Source organism: Gymnoscopelus microlampas (assembly GCF_963454915.1).
Source record: "Gymnoscopelus microlampas genome assembly, chromosome: 20".
In the NCBI taxonomy this organism is placed as follows: domain Eukaryota; kingdom Metazoa; phylum Chordata; class Actinopteri; order Myctophiformes; family Myctophidae; genus Gymnoscopelus; species Gymnoscopelus microlampas.
This window is the reverse complement of record NC_139957.1, coordinates 38,768,576-38,794,949: the sequence shown is the minus strand read 5'-3', so window position 1 is coordinate 38,794,949 and position 26,374 is coordinate 38,768,576. Positions and strand designations below refer to the sequence as shown.

The 26,374-nt window shown below is 43.1% G+C and overlaps 2 protein-coding genes across 2 annotated transcripts in view; both read right to left on the bottom strand.

Moving 5' to 3' along the window:
• The window catches only part of LOC311036403 (connector enhancer of kinase suppressor of ras 3-like), a 96,304-nt gene extending 81,219 nt beyond the window's left edge, over positions 1-15,085 (bottom strand). The window contains exon 1 of the mRNA XM_084045083.1: positions 14,728-15,085. Within this exon, the coding sequence (XP_083901209.1) occupies positions 14,728-14,788 (61 nt within the window). The 5' untranslated portion in view covers positions 14,789-15,085. The remainder of the gene's footprint in view (positions 1-14,727) is intronic.
• Positions 15,086-22,056: 6,971 nt separating this feature from the next.
• Positions 22,057-26,374, bottom strand: part of qpct (glutaminyl-peptide cyclotransferase) — a 13,657-nt gene continuing 9,339 nt past the window's right edge. Inside the window, exons 5-7 of the mRNA XM_084045686.1 lie at positions 24,432-24,531; positions 23,752-23,868; positions 22,057-22,804 (exon numbers count right to left, since the gene is read on the bottom strand). Coding sequence (XP_083901812.1) covers positions 22,623-22,804; positions 23,752-23,868; positions 24,432-24,531 — 399 coding nt within the window. The 3' untranslated portion in view covers positions 22,057-22,622. The remainder of the gene's footprint in view (positions 22,805-23,751; positions 23,869-24,431; positions 24,532-26,374) is intronic.

Here is a 26,374-nt window from a genome sequence, read left to right as displayed (position 1 = left end):
AATTGCCATATTTCAAAGGTAACAACCATCATCAAACGTAACCCTTGGGTTCAAAGTCGTAGCCACCGAGAGACAAGCTGTCTACACACAGTGAATGAGAGCTGGTTTTGAATGGCTGCTGTCTTCTCTCCACACATTTATGATCCGGGTGGCCCAGGCAGGCTCGCTGATTATAGAGCAAAGTTTAATAGGACCATAATGGATGCCTGGATGGGAACCACAAGGAAAAAAAACAACAGGGTACGCTGTCCCACTCATTTAGTTTGTTATAAAACAAGCCATAATTCCATGGGAGAAGTGTGGTTCGAAAGCCCCGAAACAAAGACCGTCTACGACGACGAGCGTATCTCCTTGTAAAATCTAAAATAGCATCTATTGTCCCTATCATGAGATGAGAATGCCTTGTTCGCGACACAGACGTTCTAAAAATAGAAAACAATGACAGGGGGGGTTGTTCATTCATGGTGTCGTGACGTGGTGGTGGCTAGGACGCCCGCCCCCAGCATCAAGTTTAATTCATATCCCATCATTCATAACACAATATCACAACAACAACAACATGCGTTGGTTGATAAGTTATGCCAAGGGTTCCCATACTTTCAGGTCGTGACCCCCCAAAATAATCATATTTGAACTGGGGACCCCCCACCCTGACAAGCTTTGGAATTGTAGGAGTTGAGGCATTACATTTACTATTACATTTGACTAGTTTGGTTCACACAGATATCTCCACAGATATATATTGTGAAAATAGCCAATACAGGACATCGGTGCACCGTTTCCGTATCCGCTCTATAGACCCAGACCGGATCGGGCGACGTGATCCCAGTCCACTGCCAAAGGCAAAGTAGAAGATTTACCCTAATAACAACCCAAGTTCACCGAGTTCATTTCTCACCATGACTGGAGTTGCACTGCATTGGCATTGGTACACAGAGGCTCTTTTTTTCTCCATTTCCTGAAAAGTAACGCTTTTCTTTTGGACTAATCTCTCAGGACAGAATCTTGTCAGCACCACTGCCCTAAACGCAGAAGCACCCGGGAGGAGGTGGACTACAAAGGAATGGGTTCCCAGAAGATTGTAAAACCACACTTTAAAAAATATATATATTTTGCCTTTATTTACAGATTACAGTAGGCTGACAGGAAATGGGGAGAGAGATGGGGGGGTGGCACGCAGCGGGAGTCGAACCCGCGACACGCTGTCAGCCTGGCATTGCAGCCTATAGGGTGCCTGGACCGCCACGCTGCGGCCCAGGTCGACACAGCAACATGGTACAGTAAGACATTAAGGCTAAAGGGATAACACAAAAAAAGTCCTGGGGACTTTACACGGTTTCCACCCAACCGACATGCACTTATTAAACCTGCTGCCTGCATTGTACTGCAGCTGAACTGGGCTGAACCCAGCTCGACCCCACAGCCTTGGTAATGATCACCAGTCCAGGACCCTTCTAGTTCTGGCATGAGAGCTGACGTACCGGCTGCAGCTAGTCACAGGTTGCTATAGGAACAGCCAGGAGGGGGAAGTTAGAGGAAGTTGAAGGGTTTTGAGGAAGGAGGACAAAAGAATAAGGCGAGAGAGAGAGAGAGAGAGAGAGAGAGAGAGAGAGAGGAGCTGGCATATATGGTCTCTGTTGTCGGGTGAAACCTCATAATTATGTCTAAAACTGTTACTTTTCAGGATTCAAATTCACAAAGTATCAAAAGTAGCAGATCCCCAAAATCTAAATGCTTGTGGATCTGCTATTTGTGATGCTTTTGAGCGACGCTGTAGTATGATCGAGTAGGGCATTGAGTTACGAAAAAACACAAAAAGTAAAAATATGGAGATGGGAGGTTTCACAGGGGTAAAGGAGATAGGGAGACGAGGAGAGATGAGGAGGTGAGAGGAGAACTTGGTCAGGACTGGAAGGAGGGGTGGGGGGGGTGGGGGGGTATTATAACAAGGTGGGGGATGGGATGGGAATGTCAAAGCACAAAGAGGTGGGGGGGGGGGGGGGGCAGAGGAAACCCAGCAGCGGAACAGAAGGGCCGATTTTACAGCTAACTTGTGCCCAGGTCAGTGAACGAGAAGACAGGGGGGTCATATGAGATTGAGAGCATCATTAGTGTATCCTCCACGCTTTTTAAGAGCACCATAAACTACACACACACACACACACACACACACACACACACACACACACACACACACACACACACACACACACACACACACACACACACACACACACACACACACACACACACACACACACACACACACACACACACACACACACACACACACACAGCAAAGAAAGTCTAATGTCTTCACACGCAGAACAAACAGTGGATAACGGTGCTGGTTGTGGTTTTTTTTTTGAAGTCCTTAACGGCTCTTTATTTGTCTTCCAGGCGACACAGCAGAGGTGAATTAGAGACACTAATATTTGAATGTAAATATTGTCTCTGTCGGGTGGAAACCTCATTATGTCTAAAACGGTTTACGGATTCAAATTCAAAAGTAGCGTCGCGTTTCGAGCTTGTAGATCTGCTACTTTTGATACTTTTGTGTGACGCTGTAGTGTGATCAAGTAGGACGTTCATTTACGTAAAAACTCAAAACTATAAATACGGAGATAAGAGGTTTCTGCCTGACAACAATGATATGCAATCTAAGACATCACACAGGCTGCGGTGGCCGGTGGGCCGTCAATCCTGTGTGTGTGTGTGTGTGTGTGTGTGTGTGTGTGTGTGTGTGTGTGTGTGTGTGTGTGTGTGTGTGTGTGTGTGTGTGTGTGTGTGTGTGTGTGTGTGTGTGTGTGTGTGTGTGTGTGTGTGTGTGTGTGTGTGTGTGTGTGTGTGTGTGTGCCCCCATGCGTGCGTGCACAGTACTGTATGTGCGTGCTTGCAGGGAGATTAGTGAGTCATCTTCCGGGGGAATGTCATTAATGAGCGACAACTGTGACACCCACAGGCCATGAAACAGCGGCACTGCGACACATGTCAACATGAACACTGGGACCCTTCAAGCCGGGCCGTGTGGCCCATGTTTGACTCATGTGGATGTGGTCCAGGCTGGTGGTGATGGATTTCATGCGGTTCCGTGACGCGTGACCAAACACACGCGCGCGCGAGCACGAACGAACACAAACTCACATGTTGGTGCTATATTAATATACTTGTGAGTATATCTGCTTGTACAGTACTTGTATGACATAGTCACAACTAAAACCCTTCTTGAACGATGCAGGATGATGGCACTCTTATAAATGTCATTTTTGCCATGTTTTTGATCGCTTTGAACCCTAACCCTAAAGCCTGCCTGAGCTATATTTAGTTGTGCGTAGGACGGTGTCACAAACCAAATATAGCAGTCTAGTAGCAGATCTACAAGACACGTTGCAACACGGTGTGAGCTTGTAGATACGCGACACACCAGCACGCAACTAAGTAAGTATAAATTAGAGCCATATGAAATCCGTTTTATTTTTTTCCCAATTCCGTTTTATTTTTTCCCAAATTCTGTTTTTTCCATTTTAATATTTCTGAATTCTGTATTTTGCTTTTTATGCTCATTTTTACCATAAAAAAAAGTGTCTGGTAAGTGGAAATGAATAAATGTTCAAGATATAACAGTCCATACATGGCCCTTGTTGTGTTATACGCAAAAATGTTCCCAAAATAATTCGGTGACTAAGGTCTGAGCATGCGCAAAATGGCGTCGCGCATGTATTATTGTTTCTATCGTCTTTCTAAGACTATTTCTACGTGGATTTTACTGTTTATAAAGTAGGATGTGGCCATGCAAAATGGTGGTGTCCCGTGGATTTGTAAAAATTCGCGGTAAAAAAAAATATTTTACCGCGATTTTTTTTTTTTTTCCAAATTCTGCAATATTCCGTGTTTTATTCCAATTCCATTTTTATTGGTCATTTCCGCGATTCCGTCCGCGATTCCGTTAACACGGATTTCATATGGCTCTAGTATAAATCGGCACAACTCTAGCCTCTCAACCCCTGAAACCTAATTCTAACCCTGAATCTTTTCCAAATTGTAAGCATAATTTTAAAAAAAACAACCATTTCTCTTGGTTGTGAGGAGTGCTATTTCTGACATTTCTTCTGGGGACATTTGCCCCTCATAAGTATAGTACACGCACACGCACGCGCGCACACACACACACACACACACACACACACACACACACACACACACACACACACACACACACACACACACACACACACACACACACACACACACACACACACACACACACACACACACACACACACACACACACACACACACACACACACACACACACACACACACACACACACACACACAGGGCCATAAAAGGAAAAAACACTGTTGAGCTACAGGTGAACTGTGTTTGACTGTTGTGTTTGTACATCTGTGCACCTGCTATGGGTCTCCCCCCTCTGGCATAATGACAGATTCAGAAAGGTGACACGGTGACATCGCTGTAAACGAGAGACGTTGCTGCTGACTGGCTGCCAAGTGACGTTAAAACGAGAACCAATAAACACACAGAGAGAAAGGACAGGTGCAAAGCTGTCCCCAGGGGAGCCCAATCAATGGAAAGAATCCAGGATATCACTTTATCGTTGAAACCTCTTATCTCCATATTTCATAAATGAATGCCCTACTTGATCACAGTACAGCGACACACAGAAACATCAAAAGTAGCAGATCTACAAGCTTGAAACGCAGCGCGAAGCGACGCGTTTTGAGCTTGTAGATCTGCTACTTTTGATGTTTTTGAATTTGAATCCTGAAAACAGTTTTTTGGACGTATGAGGTTTCCACTTTCCACCCTGACAGAGACGTTATACAGTAGTTTTTTTCCCATGACTCCAGAACCAACCAACCTCTCTCCCTCCCTGCTCAAACAAACACAGGTGCTCCTGGTTGGTGAACACAGAGCTCTCCTGTGATCTTTTAAAACCCGCAACTTTCTCTCCTCCTGTCTCTTTTGTGCCCGAGACTATTGAGAACCGGATCAAAAGGAAGAAAGGAAGCTTGTTGTTCAGAGTTAAAGGTGAACTGATGTTTTGTATAACCGTAGTGGGCCCCAAGTTTGAGCTCAAATAAGATGTGAGAGTTGGAAAGAGCACTTGTCAAATCGTGTTTGTTATGTCTCTCTCTCTTCCCGACATATAGAGAGGTTAACGGCAACAATGTCAGAACTACAATAAAGATGGCGGCACATCTACTGTCCTGCAGATCGACAAGCTCACAATGCGACGAGTTGCGTCGCGTTGTGAGCGAGGTTTCACCCGACAACTGAGACCATCGGCTAATTTCACAATAACAGAAAACCGAAAATACACTAGTATTAAGCCCTGAGGGACTCCGGTTAACCATATGGGGTTTAAGTGGTTAAAGAGGAGCAGATCTCACGTTTTGACACGGCAACTGTTATGGTTCATTCACGGATGAGGAGTAGTCTATAAGACGTTACCCGTATGTTAGGCCCTATATGCGGGCGTTTCTCACACACACACACACACACACACACACACACACACACACACACACACACACACACACACACACACACACACACACACACACACACACACACACACACACACACACACACACACACACACACACACACACACACACACAGTGTTGTTTTGCTATAGATAGTGGAAGAACTTGTGTTGGAAGAGAGACAAGAGAAACAGAGGTCTACACTTGTGTCCTCATGCGACTCCCGTTGAATTGGGACGTCAGATTGTGTATACTTTCAAACAAAAAGTGAAAACTGAAGCTCGGCGGAGTTGTAGCACCATATCAGACATTTTTCTCACCCTAATAACAGGGGCATTCACACAAATACACACACGCACGCACGCACAAACACACACACTGTGCGCACAGACTGTGGGAGTTCCAGGTGTTTTCTGTATCCCTGTTCAAAGTAAATATAATGCCCCCCATTCATCCCATCACACCCCATCCCATCGCGTCCCCAGGGGGGGGACAGTACAAAGAGTCATGCTGGTAGGGGACACAACACGGAAACACAGCCTGGGTCATTACAGCTGTTCCATCCATCTATCAGCACAACACACTGAAATGGACCTGATCAACAGGAGAGGAGAGACAGACTCCACCAGACAGACTATAGTCCACAAACAATGATAACAACCAAGCAAACACTCATTTAGCAGCAACACCATGTCATTATATTGAGATACATAAAGAATACAAGTAGCTAATGATGACATGATAGCATATAGTTAACCATAATATTGTATGCCCTTTACTGGGGCAGCCATTGTACACACAATGAGTGAAGACTAGCCACACAAAGGAGCCCTGTCTCTAGTGGGGACTCCCAGTGAAATATGGACTAGTCTGGACATGTTCTAAACACTCTCTCACCCCCCTGCACCCTCCATCTGAACCCAGAGTTGTTAAGGGTTCCTTAAACCAGTGGCTCTCAAACTTTTTCATGCCAAGGACCCCCAAAGTGTTATGTTTTTGGCCGCGGACCGGACCCCCATCTGAACTTTTGTTTTTGTGCCAAACATTTCAAAAATAGCAGATGTACAAGCTCGCAGCATGGCACGAAGTGACGCGCTGTGAGCTTGTATATGTGCTATTTTTTAAATAGCCAACATATAAATGGATAGTGGCTAAAATTATTGTGATGCTATGTTAACTACTTATGCTGGGGACCCCCGGGAACACCCCCTCCCCCACAAGGACCCAACTTTGAGAACCAGTCCACTGCCTTAAACAGTGAAATACTTCATAATCATAATGACATTATAGTCCATCACGCTGCAGGCAGGATGACATTGTGTATTTAGTAGAGAGGGACAGGGACAGTCACCATGTTGAAGGTTCAAGCATTTAAATCCTTTGAAAAGCAACTGGGTGTCCCGTAGTGATCAAAGGATCATGTGTGGCCTGTTTGTTTTGAACGCTGATTCACCCACAGCGTCTGGTTTGGTTTCGTTCGGTAGCAGGAAGGAAGAGCCGCTGACTGCATTCCTATCATATTCCGCGGTTATCGGAGCGCAGCCATGTTAGCTGTGCTTTGATAATACCATAGCTACTAGCTCCCCCCAAATCCTACCCCCCACCCCCCACAGGTTTTGGGTTTTTTTTTATAGAGAAGGTTTCTGTCCAATTGACTGAGGGGGGAAAAAAGTTATATTTATAGCTCTGCTCTCAAGGCTTTTGTGTGTTTATGAAAAGACCGTTCACGCGTCTCGAAGCAACGAGCCTCCAGCCAATAATCATGACATTGCAAACATAAGTGTGAGTGTGGGCAGAGGCAGCGCCGGGCACATCGTGGAGGCGGGCCGGCCGGCCGGCCAGCATGTGACCCGTGTTTGCTCTATAAGCACCCGCTGTGCCACCTCAAGTCGGCGCTTTTCATTCCCGCCGTGGGTTAAGCCTGGTCCTTCACAGGCCAGTGCTCTGCTCTCTCTCGGGGGGGGGCAGATGGGGGGCCGCATAGCTCGCAGGCCCCCACTAAGCTCAGATCATCTGGGAGATTTGCGAGCGTAAGCAAACTTGTCAGCATGGCACGGGTTGGCACGGTTACACGGTCACCCCACCACCACCCCCACTGCTGCGGTCGACACTCATTGGATTGAAAATAGGCGTTGGCTGTATGCAAATATCAACCGTTTTTTTTGTTTACTGCCGTGCACGTAAAATAAGCTTCCCAAAGTTCCAATGTGAGATCTGATCACTGTGTAATGCAGTGGTTGTTTAATTTCAGGGACCCCCCCTTTTTTTGGTATGCATTAGACCACAGAGACCCCCATAACTATAACTCTGAGAGTGTACAAATGAAACTATTTAGTACACTCTTGGAGTTATAGATCGGTAAGGATCCATTTTGGTTCCTAAATATCAATCATTTTGCTGAGGACCCCCTGGAACCTCTTTAAGGGCCTTGGGGGTCCCCGGGTCCCACTTTGAGAACCACCAATATGTATTGATTATGAGGTGGTAAGTAACTGAAGTTTTTTTTTATGATGCAATGTTGATGAGTTGAATACATAGGGCCACAATGGAAACAAGTCCCCAGGACTTTTTTGTGTCATCCTTTAGTTTTAGCCTTAATGTCTTTCAGCACCACGTGCTGTTTACATTTCTGAATATTAATGTTTTCAATCAATCAATCAATCAAAAAGTCATTCTGTGAAGGCACAGGTGAAATTGACAACATTCAAGCACCGCGTGTCATTATCACAACAACTGCTCTCTTAGACGCAGCAACCCCCTTTTTGAACGTCACTGTCATCTTCACTACATGATGAGAACGGTGACATTGAGCATTAACGATTGATGAGACATCCATATGGTGGAGCAGTGTGGGGTATCGGGCCCGCGACACCGGGCCCTGTGAGAAACAGGCCGTGGCACGGCCAGCAGGGACCTGAACCGCAGCGATCCCTTTCAACCTCCCCTCCCCAGGGGAGAATCCTCTTACAGTGCTTCTCCTCAACTCTAAAAAGGTCCCATTTCTATGGCAAAAGTAAGGCGGGTATCTGCCCTCCTGTCACTGCATGGGAACACAACAGATCAGCTTTAGAGACAGAATAAGCTGGATGAATGGGAACTAACACGCAACAAAGGACAGGAGTTTTAACTTAAAATGGATGTCAATGGAATAGATGTTCAATGGAATGCTAATCGCTGCCCCATCGTTACTTCCTTGTGTGTGATTGAGGCCACAGGAAGGGGGAAGAATTCACCACAGGCTACCTTCAAAACTGTCAGTGTTCAGGACTGATGAGTGTATTTGGCTGCAGTGGGAGCACAGCCACCATGTCCTGTATCTATCTATCTATCTATCTATCTATCTATATACCTAACCACTTAAACCCTTCAGACCAGGGGTCTTCAACGTTTTCAGGCGAAGGACCCCCTAGCTGAGAGAGAGATGAAGCAGGGACCCCCTACTCTATATTGTATAAAATTGTGTTTCAGATTAAAGTTTTTTTTTTCACTTAGTCTGCTCTTTTTATAGCCCCCTATAGTAGCTCTGAGGACCCCCTAGGGGTCCCGGACCCCCTGTTGAAGACCCCTGCTCCAGACTATGTCAACTGTACCACAGTTGGCTCTGTACTTTTTTTTTCCATCTACACCTAATCTCTTTAGCCTGGCGGTAAACCATCCCAGTCACGTGAATTCACATCATCATGCGTCTTCTGCAGAGCGGTCTGACTCTGGCCCCATGAAGCGCTCGGTGGCCGTTTTGCCAAAAAGTGGTTTACCAAAAAGTTTTGACAAAAAAGTTTAACCAAAAAGTAGAAGAGCCAATCAGTGTCTGCGCTCAGGGCCCTGTGATCGACAGACCCAAACGCATTGCGAGCTTGCAGATCTGTTATTTCTGGCTGATGTGCTCCAAGAATATCATTATGCTGTGGAGTTCAAGTGGTTATCTCCAGGAATTTCTGTATTGTGTCTGACCATCCTTCGCATATCTCGAGAACTTCTCATCCGATGAATCGACTTCATCCACAGCACACACGGCAGGTAGATTGCTGAGCACTCGAGTTAGGGCATAGTCGAGTGTAATGGTGCGTTCACACGGGCAGATTAGAAGATACAAAGATACAAAAATACACCGCATCTTTGTCGCTGTGTTGCTTTGTGTCTGTGTTGCTCAACGCGGCCGCTGACGTCATCAAACGTGCAGACATCGGCGCTACAGTTGTAGCTTTGTATCTGGAAGTTGAACCCTGCTCAACTTGAATTTGTAGCTTTGTATCTTTGTATGTGGAAGTTGAACCCTGCTCAACTTGAATTTGTAGCTTTGTATCTTTGTCGCTAGAGCTAGAGCTACAAAGGTTGGATGTATCTTTGCTTCTTCATGTCGCTGGTTTCCATTTGAAATGAATGGTAGCATGTATCTTTTAATCTGCCCGTGTGAACGCACCATTAACCCATTGATACCTGGAACGCATCTGTGTCACTTTAGATGTCTTTGGCTATTCAAAAATAGCAGATATACAAGCTCATAGCGCGGCACCGAGTGCCGCGCTATGAGCTTGTAGATCTGCTATTTTTGAAAAATCGTGAAAAATATTTTTTTATATTTTTTTCCGAAAAACTGTTAGGATTTAGAAAATGTTTAGAAGCGGCCTCAGGTCTTAATGGGTTAAGCACGTGTTCTGAATACCGACCACACCCCCACCCCAAACGGGCACTGTATTAGATTGGTAACTTCAGATATATTCAACACCTAATCTCAGGTCTACCTCACTGCTGACACCAGACAGTATGAGGGGTGTTACAGGGGGGATTCATGAAGTCCAAACATAGAGCTACTATGCTGGCCTGGTGGAGCCAGAGAGCCCAGAGAGGCATTCTCCAGCACAGCAGACAGAGGCGGTGTTTGCCTTAATAAGGGTGAGCTGTCTGAGCTCCCTCTGTTCACACTCCACTTTAGGAAAAGCCTCCGCTGGAGCCGGATAAGAATCAGGGGGACCGGGCGTCACTACTCACACCTCAACATCACCTCCACTGATAAGACTGCAGAGGGTCCACGTCAGCCGATGTCACTCAACATGTGTGCACACACACACCAATAGTGTAAAGTAACTAAGTACTAAGTACTGTACTTAAGTACAATTTTGAGGTATTTGTACTTTACTTCAGTATTTCCAATTTTCAATACTTTTACTTCTACTCCACTACATCTCGGATCCAAATATTGTACTTTTACTCCACTACATTTATTTGAAAATATTTAGTTACTTTGTGGATTGTGATTATTATTACAAAACCTACATTAACCATTAGTATTGTATTGTATTTTATAGTATTCTAACCAGTATTGATACTTTTACTTAAGTAAATCATTTGAGTACTTTTCCCACCACGCACGCACGCACGCACGCACGCACACACACACACACACACACACACACACACACACACACACACACACACACACACACACACACACACACACACACACACACACACACACACACACACACACACACACACACACACACACACACACACACACACACACACACACGTTGCCCCTCTGACAAACTAATCACCACTTTGGCACCTTTGTGCTACTTGAGAGGTGAGAGTCGACACAACCACCCACCCACTTTATTTCTGATCCCTGTATCACTGCTTTGACCTTGTTGATAATAATATGCATGTAGGCCACAAGACCAGCAGGTCTAATTGTGACCTGTTGTTTAAAATAACACCATCATTTACATGCCTGATGATGCACCACCATCTAAAACGAGGGCTTTGTAACTCGACTGCATGACAAGAGTATATGGAAGGATCGGATGGAACATGGAAGACACTCAAAGACATCCAAAGTCCAAGCATGAAAGATGTTGGTTGTGCAAGTTTTCATGTTTGGGATGCCTCTGTAAAACCTGACAGACTCCCTCACAATAAGATAAGATGAGATAAGATAACTGGATCAATAAAAGGTCTGTCAGTGTACATCCTAGTATTCATGTGCTAATCTCTCAGCACCACTGCCCTAAACATGTAGTGTTGTTGTTAGTTGGAATAAACACAGGAGTACCCTGGAGGAAGTGGACTACGAAAGGGGAGGAGCCAAAACCGAGACCCTGTCTCTACACAAAAAAGGAGGTGGTGCGCCCAGAGGAAAACAAATGGGGAAAAAAAGATTCCCAGATTGGAAGAAGTTGTGTTGTGTTAAACATTCCCTGAATGCTCCTGCAGAGCCGTGGGTTTAGGACTATGTTTGGAACATGACTAATAGAGCACAACATAAACGAGAATGTGTGGGCACATATACTGTATATGTGGGCCTCTATTTATGTCACCTGTTTACATTCCATGTTAAGATTTGACGATTTTTCTAGCTGTCCCTGCTTACCGTTACATATTTATTTTGTCACTTATATTAATATTTTGAGCCAATCCAATAGTTATAAATAACTGAGATGTTTCTATACTGTTGTTAATCAGTGCATTGCACCTACTGTACCTCACTGAGACAAGTTCCTTGTATGAGCAAAACATACCTGGCAATAAAAGTAATTGTGATTCTGATCAACCATTTAAACCCTATATACTTCATTGACCGGTGACACCCAGGGGTCTATACTTGGTCCTCTCCGTTTTCCCCTCTCCCCCAAATCTCCTTAAGAGAAAATAACGATCGTCAAGACGTGCAACGTTGTGGTCTTGTAGATCTGCTGTTTTCAGCTAATGTTCGCCTATAGAGAATAGCATCTGTATTTCCCAGAATAGATTAGGAGACAATAGGGCTCAAGTGATAAAAAAGTAATTTAAGATTCAAGGGATCGAACAGCTTAAACACGCAACTCTGGACATTCGTTCTGGAAAAAGAAGCCAGCTACATATATACCCTGCCATTAGAAATTATTTAAAGTGCATCATTTCCCTGGAGGTTAAGCAGTTCCACGTGTGACATATGGCACTCTAACCACATGACCTTTCAGGTCGAGCTTGAAGACCTGGACCTACTACTGTAGCAGCAAGGTGCCTGAGGGCAGCATCATCATCACCATCACCACCACCAAGCCTCACACACTAAACATTAACAACAGCGTTTGAATTGGTGGAACCTAAAACCCCCTTTCACTGGTAATAAACATCCATGCGGCCGCGGCTTGCACTTCCCACCTAAACAAAGCAGCTGATTAGCAAAGTGCCTCAATACACAAAAGACTGAGAGAGAGGGAAAAACAGCCTGGGGCGACTACTAGAGCAAAAAGACAGAGATGTCTTGTTTTTGGAGTTGATATGTTTTGGCGTGAATGGTCTGTTGCCATTTCAGACTGGTCCACTTGTTGCACCAGGCGGCTGTCTGCCCTCCATACACACAAAGCCACTGGTTAAGACCAGCTCTCTGCACAAATGCTGAGTCAGGATGTTTAGAAGACTGCTGGGTGAAGGGGCCAGTGCACACAGCTAATCCTCCCACCTATACATGCCCCTGGCTGGATGCTTTTCATTGCACACACACCCCTCCACAATCCCCCTTTTAGCCCCACAAACCAACTACTTGTACACACACAAAAGCACAAGGCAACGAGAGAGTACTCACATTTTTTACTTGAGTAAAAGTATCAATACGGCAATGTTGAAAACACTCTGTTACAAGTAAAAGTCTGGAATTCAGAATTCACTTGAGTAAAAGTACAAAATTATTTTGAATATGTACTTAAAGTACCAAAAGTAGAATAGTACTCATTATGCAGAATGTCCCATTTCGCAAGTTTTCAAATGTAAATCTTTTGAAAATAGCAGATCTACAAGCTCACAATGCGTGGCATCGCGACGCATTGTGAGCTTGTAGATCTGCTATTTTCAAATGGCAGGAAATGTATACAGAGCTGAAGTGGTTAATGTATGTTTTGCAATAATAATCAAAATCTACAAAGTAACTATAACTAAAGTTTTCAAATAATTGTAGTGGAGTAAAAGTACAATATTTGCCTCTGAGGTGGGCTCATCGCTTCAATCAGCAGTTGTTGTACTGTGAAGCGATTATAGTGTCAAATGATGATCAAAGAGGGTTTTTTTTTTTCCCCCTGAACGATCAAAGCCCCCAAAGATACATAATAACAGCTTTAGATGTCAAGTCATGCATGACTCCTTTTGGGGATGTTTTGAAATGTGTCCCTGACTTTTAAAGCCCCATGGGAAACGGCTTACTCTGACCGCTGGCCATATAAACAGGCTATTACTGTATCATAATATAAACATTTTACTTCTGAGGTGTTTGTTTTGAACGATATTGTCATTCAGGCATTGTCTACTACAGTTTGAATGTGGTCTGGAGACGTCATATCCGTCCATACAGCTTGCATACCAATACCACTGAGGTGTCCCTCTCTCTCTCTCTCTCTTTCACTGCACATGCCAAAGCTCTGACTGCACCCAGGTTCAAAGAACAATAGTTATTTGATGCTGTCATCCCCATAACCCACAATTCCTACTTGGGACTTTCTTTAATATAGGTATTTTCCCATACACAACAACACCTTTCAATCAAAAGCTTAAAATACAGTCATCACTTCACCATCAAAAGTGAAAATAAAGTCCATATATAAGTCCAACACAAAAGTTGAAATAAAGTCAGTTTAAAAGTCCACCTTTTCTATGAGTATGGGACCATGAAGGAATGATATCAAATCTAATACCAGTACTCAAGTAAAGTACAGATACTCAAAATTTGTAGGTATCAGTACTCCACTACATTTTCTTCGTTACTGTCCACCACAAAAATCCCACAAATATAATATCTGTGGGATTTACATTTATATAAGTAGGCTAAACCTTTTCAAAGTGATGTGAGCCCTGCTGCAGGTTATTAGCAACAGGAGTTGAATCTAAAATGAATCAAATCCATCACTTGTTGTCACAACAACACACAACGCAGCTCTGCTCCCTCCAGGCAGCAGAAAGACACTAAGTAGCAACAATGTATCAAATGTTCAGAGAAAGTAAACAGTTGTGTCACTTGTCTAGGAGTGTGTGAGCAGTTAGAACGTGATGTTTAGATAGATGTTATGTGTGTGTGTGTGCCCATTGTTTCCAATACATGTCAGACAAGTTGTCACACGACGCACGACAGCACAGTTTCTACGAAACCGGGAGATAAAAGACAACAACCAAACAGGACAGAACAACAGCCATGTGTTTGAACATTAAACCAACATAAAACATGTTTATAAAGTCCTGAGGACTTACCTTTCATCCAGTCGACAACTTGCTTCGGTGTCCACTTTGTTATCGGGTCCATAGCTTGCATGTTGCTGAACGCACAATATCTCACACACAGTCACAGACAAGACGAGAATTAATATGCCCACAACTCGGCAACTTGTTGTGGGATTATTATTGGTTTGTAACACGTTGTTCTGGTTGTTTTCTGTCGCATTCTCTACAACAGCAGCTTGGTTGTGTTCCGATAGGGTCTGTAGTAGTTCTCTCTCTTCTCTTGTCTCTCTCTAGTCCATACACACACTGCTGCTCTCTCTCTTCTCTTCACTGTGCTCTAGTCTGGTTCACACACACACTCACTCTCACAAACACTCACACACACACACTCACACACACACATGGTGGGAGCATTAACCCAGTGAATGGATCTAATCTGGAGGATCAGGTTGCAGAACTGCGGTTTCAGCTGAAACTACTGAGAGAGGAGGAGCGATGAGATCTGTAGGATCACACAACTAACTAATGTACTACAATAATGGTGTACTGATATATTAAATATTAATTAACCATATAGCTGTGTATAGGTCTGTATTTGCATTAGTTCGACAACGGTTAAAGTTGGCTTTGTGTGTTTTCTTTTAGTTCTTAAAGTATTCTTTAGCGACCACATATTGCCATTATGAATACGTGTTTTTGCCATTTAATTCCTCAGAGTTACTAAATGTATTTGAAGTAGCCTGTGATTTAATGAAGCCATACGTTTTGTGCCTTTAAGTTTTGTTCCCTAATCATGATGAAAAATCATATATTTCGTGTTCATATATGAATGTGACTCACTAGTGCTCTCTGCTGGCGAGATGTTGCAAAGCCTGTGTGTGTGTGTGTGTGTGTGTGTGTGTGTGTGTGTGTGTGTATTCCTGTCACAGTTGTCCCTCAATGTTGTCGACATCTCTGTTTAAAACTACTGTGGCCAGTACGGGGATCGAACCCGCGACCTTGGCGTTATTAGCACCACGCTCTAACCAACTGAGCTAACCGGCCGCTGTGGTTAGATATGTAAGCCACCTATTAAGAAGTCTATGGCAGCAGGACATATAGCCCTAGAATGTCTGTGATCTTACATACATTTCAAGTATTCCAAATACATACATGTATATGTAATACATATTTGGAATACTTGAAATGTATGTAAGATCACAGACATTCTAGGGCTACAGGACATACAGAGTTGCAGTGGTGGAAGAAGTACTCACATTTTTACTTAAGTAAAAGTATCAATACTGCAATGTAGAAACACTCTGTTAAGTCTGTCTGTCTGTCTGTCTGTCTGTCTGTCTGTCTGTCTGTCACTTGCTCTCTCTCTCTCTCTCTCTCTCTCTCTCTCTCTCTCTCTCTCTCTCTCTCTCTCTCTCTCTCTCTCTCACTCTGTCTCTCTCACACACAGGCTGGCATTTATGCAGTTGTATCACATTAATTTAGGTACCAGGCTTAATCCAATAAGGTCATGTAATTTAGTGTCACAGCTGTTCAAATGGCACTGCAAGATCCATAATAGAAAAATAATTAGCCTAGTCATTTAATTGTGGAGCTCTATTTGTCATGATATATATAGACTACAAAGGTGTGATTGGAAGAATACTTAGAACACTCATATGACAAAAAATATGATACGCCTCCTTGGTTTATGTGTGTGTTTATACTGATCATATTATTTTAAGACTCTCCCCCTTTGGACTGAATAGTTCTATCCCTTGTAACGGTATGCTGGCTATTAGTCCTTAATAATGGTAGTCTATTATTACAGGTGGTTTTACTGTTCAAGCTGTGAACTTCCTGACACAAAATGAACTTCTCTGACTCATTGTCCCATGTTCAGAAACACACCCAATGGCGTAAAGTAACTCAGTACATTTACTCAAGTACTGTACTATTTTTTCTACTTTACTGGAATATTTCCAATTTTCAGTACTTTTACTTCTACTCCACTACATCTCAGAGGCAAATATTGTACTTTTACTCCACTACAATTATTTGAAAACTTTAGTTACTAGATATTTTGTAGATTTTGATTATTATTACAAGACATACATTACTCACTTCAGCCCTATATACATTTTGGCCATTTGAAAATAGCCGATCTACAAGCTCACAATGCGTCGCATCGCGACGCATTGTGAGCTTGTAGATCTGCTATTTTCAAATGATTTGTATACGTTTGAAAACTTGTGAAATGGGTCATTGTGCACAATGAGTACTTTCTACTTTTGGTACTTTAGCTACATTTTGATTCCAATACTTTTGTATTCCGCACTTTTACTTAACAGAGTATTTTTGCATTGCAGTATTGATACTTTTACTTAAGTAAAATATGTGAGTAGGCCTACTTTTTCCACCACTGCACACACCCAGCCTCTCCCATATCCCACCACACTGCTGGAAGCCACCGTTCTCTCCATGCTTTGCACACTGTAATCAAGCCGCAAATTACACTTTACTCTCTTATTACACCTGGCTGGGCACACACATCAATTTGCTGGCAGCCAATAAAATAGTAGAGGCCACACAACACACCGAGGCTATAGAATTACTTTCTGCGTTCTCTCTTTTTTCCTGTTTGAACACGCTGGACCTCTTTGAATGGTGATCTTAACAATGACATGTGTGCATTCATTCAGACCTTTATATTCAGTAAATTCAGAGCTGTTGAGCTGAACTTTTTTTTTGCTATGGGCCTGGTCTACAAGATTCGACACAACATTGGGATCCCCCTGTATTTGTCAAAATACTTCCAAAACGTAAATGAAGTCCACGATCATAACACCAGAGGCAGCTCCACTGATCATGTTCAACCCAGATTTGGCACAAACAAGGGAATGAACTCTTTCATGATTTCATGATTTTTAAGATCTTTTTAATACCAAATTGTCAAATATTACGTAAGAAAGGGGCAAACACTGTGAAAATAGCCGACCTACAAGCTCACACAAGTGCTTGTCAGGGTGGGGGGTCCCCAGTTCAAATATGATTATTTTGGGGGGCTTGCGGCCTGAAAGGTTTGGGAACCCTTGGTCTAGCAAGGCCAAGATTGTTGTGTAGAAGGAGTAGATAAATAAGAACCAAAAGACTGAACAAAATAAAAGATGATGGTTTTGAGGATGATTGCCTCTGGATAACCTGAGGACATTAAAGCCAAACAAAAAAACTGCAAACCAGTCATAGTATGGTTTTGTTTGTCTCTGTTAGGAGGTAACTGGGCAGATTCCTAGAACCTGAAGAGTCTCCTAATCATATATATCTGATGGTATAATATTAACATGTCATAGACGTTGATATGGTGGCTTGACAAATGGAATTTTAAACAGACTCTGCTTTAATCTCCCCCAGAACAAGGTATGTGTTATGGGGTGTTACCAGGCGTCCTAAACAGTGGTGGAAAGTAACTAAGTACATTTACTTAAGTAGGCCTACTGTACTTAAGTACAATTTTGGGGTACTTGTACTTTACTGGAGTATTTCCAATTGTTTATACTTTTACTCCACTTCATCTCAGAGGCAAATATTGTGCTTTAACTCCTCTAAAGTTATTTGAAGTTTAGTTACTAGTTACTTTGTAGATTTTGATTATCATTACAAAACATACAGTAACCACTTCAGCTCTGTTTACATTTTGACCATTTGAAAATAGACGATCTATGATCGATTCTGCATAATGACTACTTTTACTTTTGTACTTTAAGTATATTTACTTACTTACTCAAGTAAATTTTGAATTCCAGACTTTAAATTGTGACAGAGTATTTCTACATTGCAGTATTGATACTTTTACTTAAGTAAAAAAGATATGAGAACTTTTTTCCACCACTGCCTATAAACATGTCTGAATGAAAGCTTGAGTGGGGGGGGGGGGGGGGGGGGGGAGTGGCACCCAACATTCTGGTTCCCAGGGGAGTGTGGTGAATCGCAGGGGGATTTGAGTTGTGTGGAATTCATGGGAGGAGGAGGACCCCCCGCGCCCGGGCACCCCCCCGCACGCTCCAGTGGGATTAGTGAATCATGGGATTGTTGTCGAGGCGTGGTGGTGTTGGTTGTTGGGGAGGGAGGGTGGCCCGGCCGGGCCGGACTGGGGAGGGAGAGAGAGGAATGCTGATCTGATCTCCCATTAACGGAGCTGTGTTCCTCATTCAGAGGTGAGGATTTAACACAACCTGTTTCATGTGTTTCCTGCTGTTCGAAGCAAAGGATTCGAGACGTGCCAATAGTGCAGTGGTTCACAAACTTTTCAGGCCGCGTCCCCCCCAAAATAATCACATTTGAACATGGGGACCCCCCAAAATAATCATATTTGAACTGGGGACCCCCCAAAATAATCATATTTGAACTGAGGACCCTCCAAAATAATCATATTTGAACTAGGGACCCTCCAAAATAATCATATTTGAACTGAGGACCCTCCAAAATAATCATATTTGAACTAGGGACCCTCCAAAATAATCATATTTGAACTAGGGACCCTCCAAAATAATCATATTTGAACTGAGGACCCTCCAAAATAATCATATTTGAACTAGGGACCCTCCAAAATAATCATATTTGAACTGGGGACTCTCCAAAATAATCATATTTGAACTGGGGACTCTCCAAAATAATCATATTTGAACTAGGGACCCTCCAAAATAATCATATTTGAACTAGGGACCCTCCAAAATAATCATATTTGAACTGGGGACCTCCCACCATGACAAGCATTTGGAATTGTAGGACTTGAGGCATTACATTTAGTTTGACTCGGTTCCACAGATGAATATCGTGAAAATAGCTGATCTACAAGCTCACAACGCCTCGCAAATTTGACAATTTGGCCAATGTTTGACCAGTTCTCATATAGTTTGTTGATTACTTTTAACACAGTAATGGTCTTTTTTTTAAGGTATTAAAAAGGTCTTTAAAGTCCTTAAATTTACTTGACTGTCATCTGGGGGGTCCCGACCCACAGGTTGAGAACCACTATTGAATAATGCAGTGCATCACCCAGTTCCTCCTCTGGAGGAGCGGTTCTGACCGACGCTATAGAAACAGCATCATCAGCTCCCCTTACTGACTTTAGCTTGAGAACCGGAGAGTGCCCGGTTCAAGTCCAGCTCGAACCACACAGTACGGCGTGTGGACTGGGCACTGCTGACTCCGAGGTGTCCTTGAGCAAGGCACCGAACCTCTTAACTGCTCCCGGGCGCCGCTACGTGACCACTAGGGTTGAGATCCTTTAGGATTTTAACGATTCCGGTTCCTTTATAACGGTTCCCTTTAACGATTCCTACAGGGGGGTTCCAAATGGACCCTTACATGTCTGTAACTCTGAGAGTGTGCGAAATGGAACCAAATGGACCCTTATGGTCCATTTGGTTCCATTTGCACACACTCAGAGTTATGGTGGTCCTTGAAATTAAAAAGTTAGAGAACCACCGGTATTGTAATTGTATAGCAGACGTCCACATAACCAGCTCTGACAGCTCTGGCAGTAGTGGAAAAAGTACTCACATTTTTTACTTAAGTAAAAGTGTCAATACTGCAATGTAGACATACTGTAAGTAAAAGTCAGAAATTCATAATTTACTTGAGTAAAGGTACAAAAGTATTGGTATCAAAATGTACTTAAAGTACCAAAAGTAGAATGCAGAATGTCCCATTTCACAAGTTTTCAAATGTGTAAAATGTATAAAAATCTCTTGAAAATAGCCGATCTACCAGCTCACAATGCGTCTCATCGCAACGCATTGTGAGCTTGTAGATCTGCTATTTTCAAATGGCCGAAATATATATAGGGCTGAAGTGGTTACTGTATGTTTTGTAACAATAATCAAAATCTACAAAGTAACTAGTAACTAAAGTTTTCAAATAATTGTAGTGGAGTAAAAGTACACTCCACCATCCATCTCTTCACATTTTTGCTTCTCTGTATTTCAGAGCTATGTGTGTAAAACTGTGAGTGTGAGAAAATAATTTCCCCTTGTAGATTAATAAAAGTAATCTTTTATATCTTCATCCCAGGAACCCTGAAATACCACCATGTGATAACAAGAGAACATCAAAGCTCGCCTTTGAAGATATGCACAAAAAACCTGTGTGATCCACTGTGTTTTCAAAGCAACATTTATTTCAGACTCCAAATAAAGGAAGTCAGTTTCTTTTCTGGCAGTGTGTATTATTCTATGACCTATATCAGGTTCAGGATAATAATGTCATATAAACAAACACTGGTAGCTTTACACAAAACATGGTTATCCAGCCTGCCATCTATGTTGACAGGATATGAGGAATTAGAGATTGTTGTTATAATACAAACAAGCCGACTTCCTGCTCTGGACAGATCGTGTTCTACAAATATTATGGATAGCTTTACAGTCAGAAAGGAAATGTCTCTTTGCTTGTACATTCAGAAGTACTGTACATCCAGAAACACCATAACATACAGTATAGGCCTATACTGTATATTTCAGTGGTTTTCAACCTTTTTCATGCCAAGGACCCCTAAATTCAATTGATATACATTTGGCCGCGGACCCCCATTCTGAAAAATGTTTTGTGCCAGGGACCCCCAGAAGCAAATATTTGAGTTAAAAATGTTCGCTTTACAAATATATATAGATTTGCACACATTTTCAAGATTTTTCAAAAACAGCAGATCTACAAGCTCATAGCGCGGCACTCGGTGCCGCTGCCGCACTATGAGCTTGTAGATCTGCCAAAACTAAGTAGCCAAAGCTAAGTGGTTAAAATGATCGTGACGCTATGTTAACTAATTTTGCTGGGGACCCCCTGGTACCCCCCCCCCCTGGTATATATAAATATGTTATGTTGAATTCCACATTATAAGAGAGATATTTTTGATTCTTTCTGGACGTTAAGGCAAGAGTGTGTGGGAGCCCACGTTCTTCAGGTTCTGGGTACTGTTTCCAATGCAATTGGTATTGTAATGGTTTCTAATCTACAGACTGGAAATACTACATGAGATGCATGTCAATGAGGTTTCCTCCAACAGAGAGAGAGACGCATACAAAAGACAAAAATAGCACAGGACTCAAGTCAATCATGGTTTATCGTTTTGATTGATCAGATGAGACTGCATGGATCATTAGCATTGGTACGACGACATGTCCTCTGTGTGTGATAGAGGGAGGGGGGTCCGGGGCGGGGGGGGGGTTACATAAAGGGACCACTGTGGCAGAAGACTAACAGAGTATCCAGTGTACCGATGATGTGGTTCCTGGGGGGGACGGGGGTCGTCTCAGGGGGGTGAAATGAAGAAGAGCGGTCAGACATCGAGATGATGTCATAAGAAGAAGAAAAAAAATCAATGAATCGAAGTGTATACATTTTTAATGAGAAATGAGGCGTGTTATTGTTGGTATTGTCAATACAGCTTGAATCCAGCATAGATTATGTGTATTGTCAGACCGTATAGAATAACAACAGATGAACATGCAGTGAAACAGTAGTAATGTCCAAGTAATTAAAGGCCACATGGCCGGGGCATCTATGGGGCGTTCTGTGGGTTCAGAGGGTCTATGGGGCATTCTGTGTGTTTGAAGGTTCTATGGAGCAGTGGTTCTCAAACATTTGCATGTCAAGGACCCCCAAAATTATATATATTTGGCAGCGAACCCCCATCAGAAGAGAAGATTATTCCAAATTTTGCAATACTCTCAAGATTTTCTTTCCCCCCCCAAAAATAGCAGATGTACAAGCTTGTAGATCTGCTATTTTTGAATAGCCAACGTATAAATGGATAAAGTGGTTAAAATGATTGAGACGCTATATAACAAATGTTGGTCCCCACTTTGAGAACCAATGCTATGGACGGTCTATGGGCATTCTGTGTGTTCGTTGGGTCTCTAGGGGGCATGTTGTGGGTTCGTTGGCTGGGTCTAGGGGGCATGTTGTGGGTTTGTTGGGTCAACGGGTCTGGCATGAATGTACTCCAGGACAAAGACCTGCAGGATCTTGTTGAGGTTCTCGATGCTGGAGCGGCACAGGTTGTCCTCGTTGTCGTCAAACGTGTGCCACACAGACGGGAAGGGCGTGGGGATGAGGTGAAGGACACGCACACCTGGAAAAACAACAGAAATACAACAAGACAGTGCAGAGGCTTATAAAAAAAACTCAGCATGTTTGAATGAATACAAGAACGGTCGGTGCCAGAACACGCTCGCCCCAGGTCGAATCCGGCTACGTCAGAACGGTCGGACCCACATATTGTATGTCTGGCCACCAAAGTCCACTTGCCCAGTCAAATCCGGTGAGCTCGGAACTAAGGATGTTCGATATCTACCTTTTTTTACCGATATCCGATATTGTCCAACTCCTAATTTCCGATACCGATATCAACCGATACCGATACCGCTTTTTCACCAAAAGTCAACTAACAACATCACATCTAATAAAATAAAATAGCTATAATATCAATATAATATATAATAAATCTAATATAATTCAGTGATGTTGTTAGGTTTTAAAAAATAAAGCGAGTCCTGGGGCTCACTGGTGGTCATTTGAATGAGTCCCACTAATCTTAGATTAGATGTTGGCCTATTTGACAGTGCAGAAGCATAATTGCTTTGATGCCTAAAACATTAACGAGCGTCAACGAGCGTCAGCTGGACACAGACACACACACTTGACCTCTGCAGTGCTCTAATTTGAAAGTGACTGGAGTCTGTCTCATTTCTCTGCAAACGCCCCTGAATATGATGGAATATGATTAAGGATTACTGTGATTATGGTAATCTCACATTCTATATCACACACACCATACAGTAAGTACTCCTGTAACTTAAAAAAATCGAAAAAAATGAAACAATACCGATATATTAAATTTTTATGGTAATTCTTGCTGATAATATCGTACATCCCTACTCGGAACGGTCAGACCCCAAAATCCAGTAGCCTCGGAATGGTCGGACCCACCAGGATTCCTGTGAGCCTGTGTGTGTGCGTGTGCGTGTCTGTGTGTGTGTGTGTGTGTGTGTGTGTGTGTGTGTGTGTGTGTGTGTTTACCTCTGGAGAGGAAGGGCACATGGTCGTCCTGCACATAGCCAACAGGTAGGTTGGGCCAGAAATACTGTATCTCATTAGGATGATCTATGAGCTGACCCATGGAGTGAAGACGACGCTCTGAGGACACACAAGATTCAAGATTGCTTTATTTGTCATTTGTTTTCCATCTGCAAGCAGTTAAAAAAATATGAAATGATGTTTCTCCTAGTTAAAGACAGCAGAATTCATAAAAGAATAAAAACAAATCACAAGACAAACAAACTTCTAAAATCTATAAGTGTGTGTGCGTGTGTTGTGAGCTTGCAGATTGTCTGTTTTCCAACAAAGAGATTTGGTATAGAGGAAAAAAGTCAGTGGCTCTTGTCTCCATATTCTAACTGTTTGTGTTTTGTTTTGTAAACTAACGCCCTACTTGATCATACTACGGCATCACACAAAAGCATCAAAAGTAGCAGATCTACAAGCAACGCGGTTTGAGCTTGTAGATCTGCTGCTTTTGAATTTGAATCCTGAAAAGTAACAGTTTTGGACATACTCTATGAGGTTTCCACCCGACAGAGACGATATAAGGGTTTAAGTGGTTAAATCCTAGTGGTTTGAGGTTTAATCAACAATTATTGTAGCAGACTGTGTACAGTATATACATTACAAGACATTTGATACACATAGAAATCATTCACCAATGTTCTGCATTCTGGTGAGCCAACGGACAGTGCTGGGGAACTGACTGCCAAAGCGAGGCCCCGGGGCCCCGATGAGGTCCATTAACACGAACAGATCCTGGAAGAGAGAGAGACACACAGAGACACAGAGACAGAGAGAGAGAGAGAGACAGAGAGAGAGACACACACACAGACACAGAGAGAGAGAGACAGAGAGAGAGACAGACAGACAGACAGACAGACAGACAGACAGACAGACAGACAGCGACACGCAGAGACACACCACAGAGAGACAGACAGATAAATCTCATGAGAAAATGTCTTTCTGGAGCCCGGAGAGCTCACTACCCTGCACTGTATAGCTTTGAGGTGTGATGATGACATCATGCTGATGACATCATCATTGTGTTCCATGGTGTAACACACTGACAGCGCTGCTGCTCAGTGCAACACAAAACATGTCTGTCTTCCCTGATAACAGAGTCTTATGGCACACACACGCACACACACACACACACACACACGCGCGCACACACACACACACACACACACACACACACACACACACACACACACACACACACACACACACACACACACACACACACACACACACACACACACACACACACACACACACACACACACACACACACGTAATGTCTCTGCTTTATCTCCATCCTGACAGGGATGTCTCCATACATTGAAAAACACTTAGTTTCTATCTCTCCATAGCTACAGTAGGATACAGAAAAATACAGCTCCAAAGTGTATGACTTCTGACAGTACAGTCTCCCACACAAGACTTGGTGGGTGGGTTTATGCCTTAATAACCTAACCATATGAACCCTAGCGTTCCTATTCTGGGGTGAACAGCTTGTAGATCAGCTAAAAAGGCAAAGATATTTAGTGTAGAAGGAACAAAGGAGGGGGCCTAGTATAGAGCCCAGGGGGTACTCCAGGGGTGTAGTGGTGATTCTTTTAAACTGGGCGTACGCTATTTTAATGACGCCACGTGCACCGCGTGTGCACATGCACGCTCCGACCAACATTATGAAATATTCATTTTTAGTTTGATTTTGATTCAATAACTAGGTTGACGTGTGCATACGTAGTTTTTGTTTTAGTTTATGCTTTGAAAGAAAAAAAGGTAGGATAATAAGAAGAATGCATAGGCCATTGCCCTGGCTAGACCAATGCATTCTACTGAATGGAGAGACCAGATGGGGGTTGGGTTGGGCATCTGATGGGGTGTGATTGAATAAGTGCCTTTAACTGCTGGCTATTTGTGTTCCTTAAGTAGCCTCCCAACAACTAATCTGCATGCTAGGCTGCTACAGAGTTATACATGTAACAGTGTGTGACAGTAGTATTGGGAACGCATGTCTCCCGGGCACACACGCGCATGCGCCGGTCAGGCCAGCACAACATGCACGTGTGTGCGTGCTGTGGCCCAAAACACAGGTGGAACGCTGCGGTGGTGCGTGAAGCGAGCACTACTACACCCCTGGGGTTTAAGTGGTTAATAACTTAAAGTACTCAACAACCACTCGGTGGCTCGAGGGCAACCAACTCACAGAGACTATAACAAAGGGATGAGCGTTATGAGACTCGATAAAGGGATTATTGTAATCTGTGGTGAATCAGCTGGGACACAGAGGGGACTGAGGAGGAGGAGTGTGAACCATTGGTTCCCAAACAGTGGGTCGGGACCCATTTGTGGGTCACGGACCAATTGTTATGGGTCGCAAGTACATATCCCCTTTTTTCCGTTTCCTACATTTAAAAAATATATATGTATATTATTATTTTTTTTTTTAAAGAAGTTTAAACAAAAACAAATCTAAACTAGTAAGTAGTTCACCCAAATAAATGACTCATTTTCTATCAAATACACACATGAAGCCTTGAATTCAAGGAGTTTTTTTTGTTTTTGTCACATTCCTAAGCCAATAATTTGA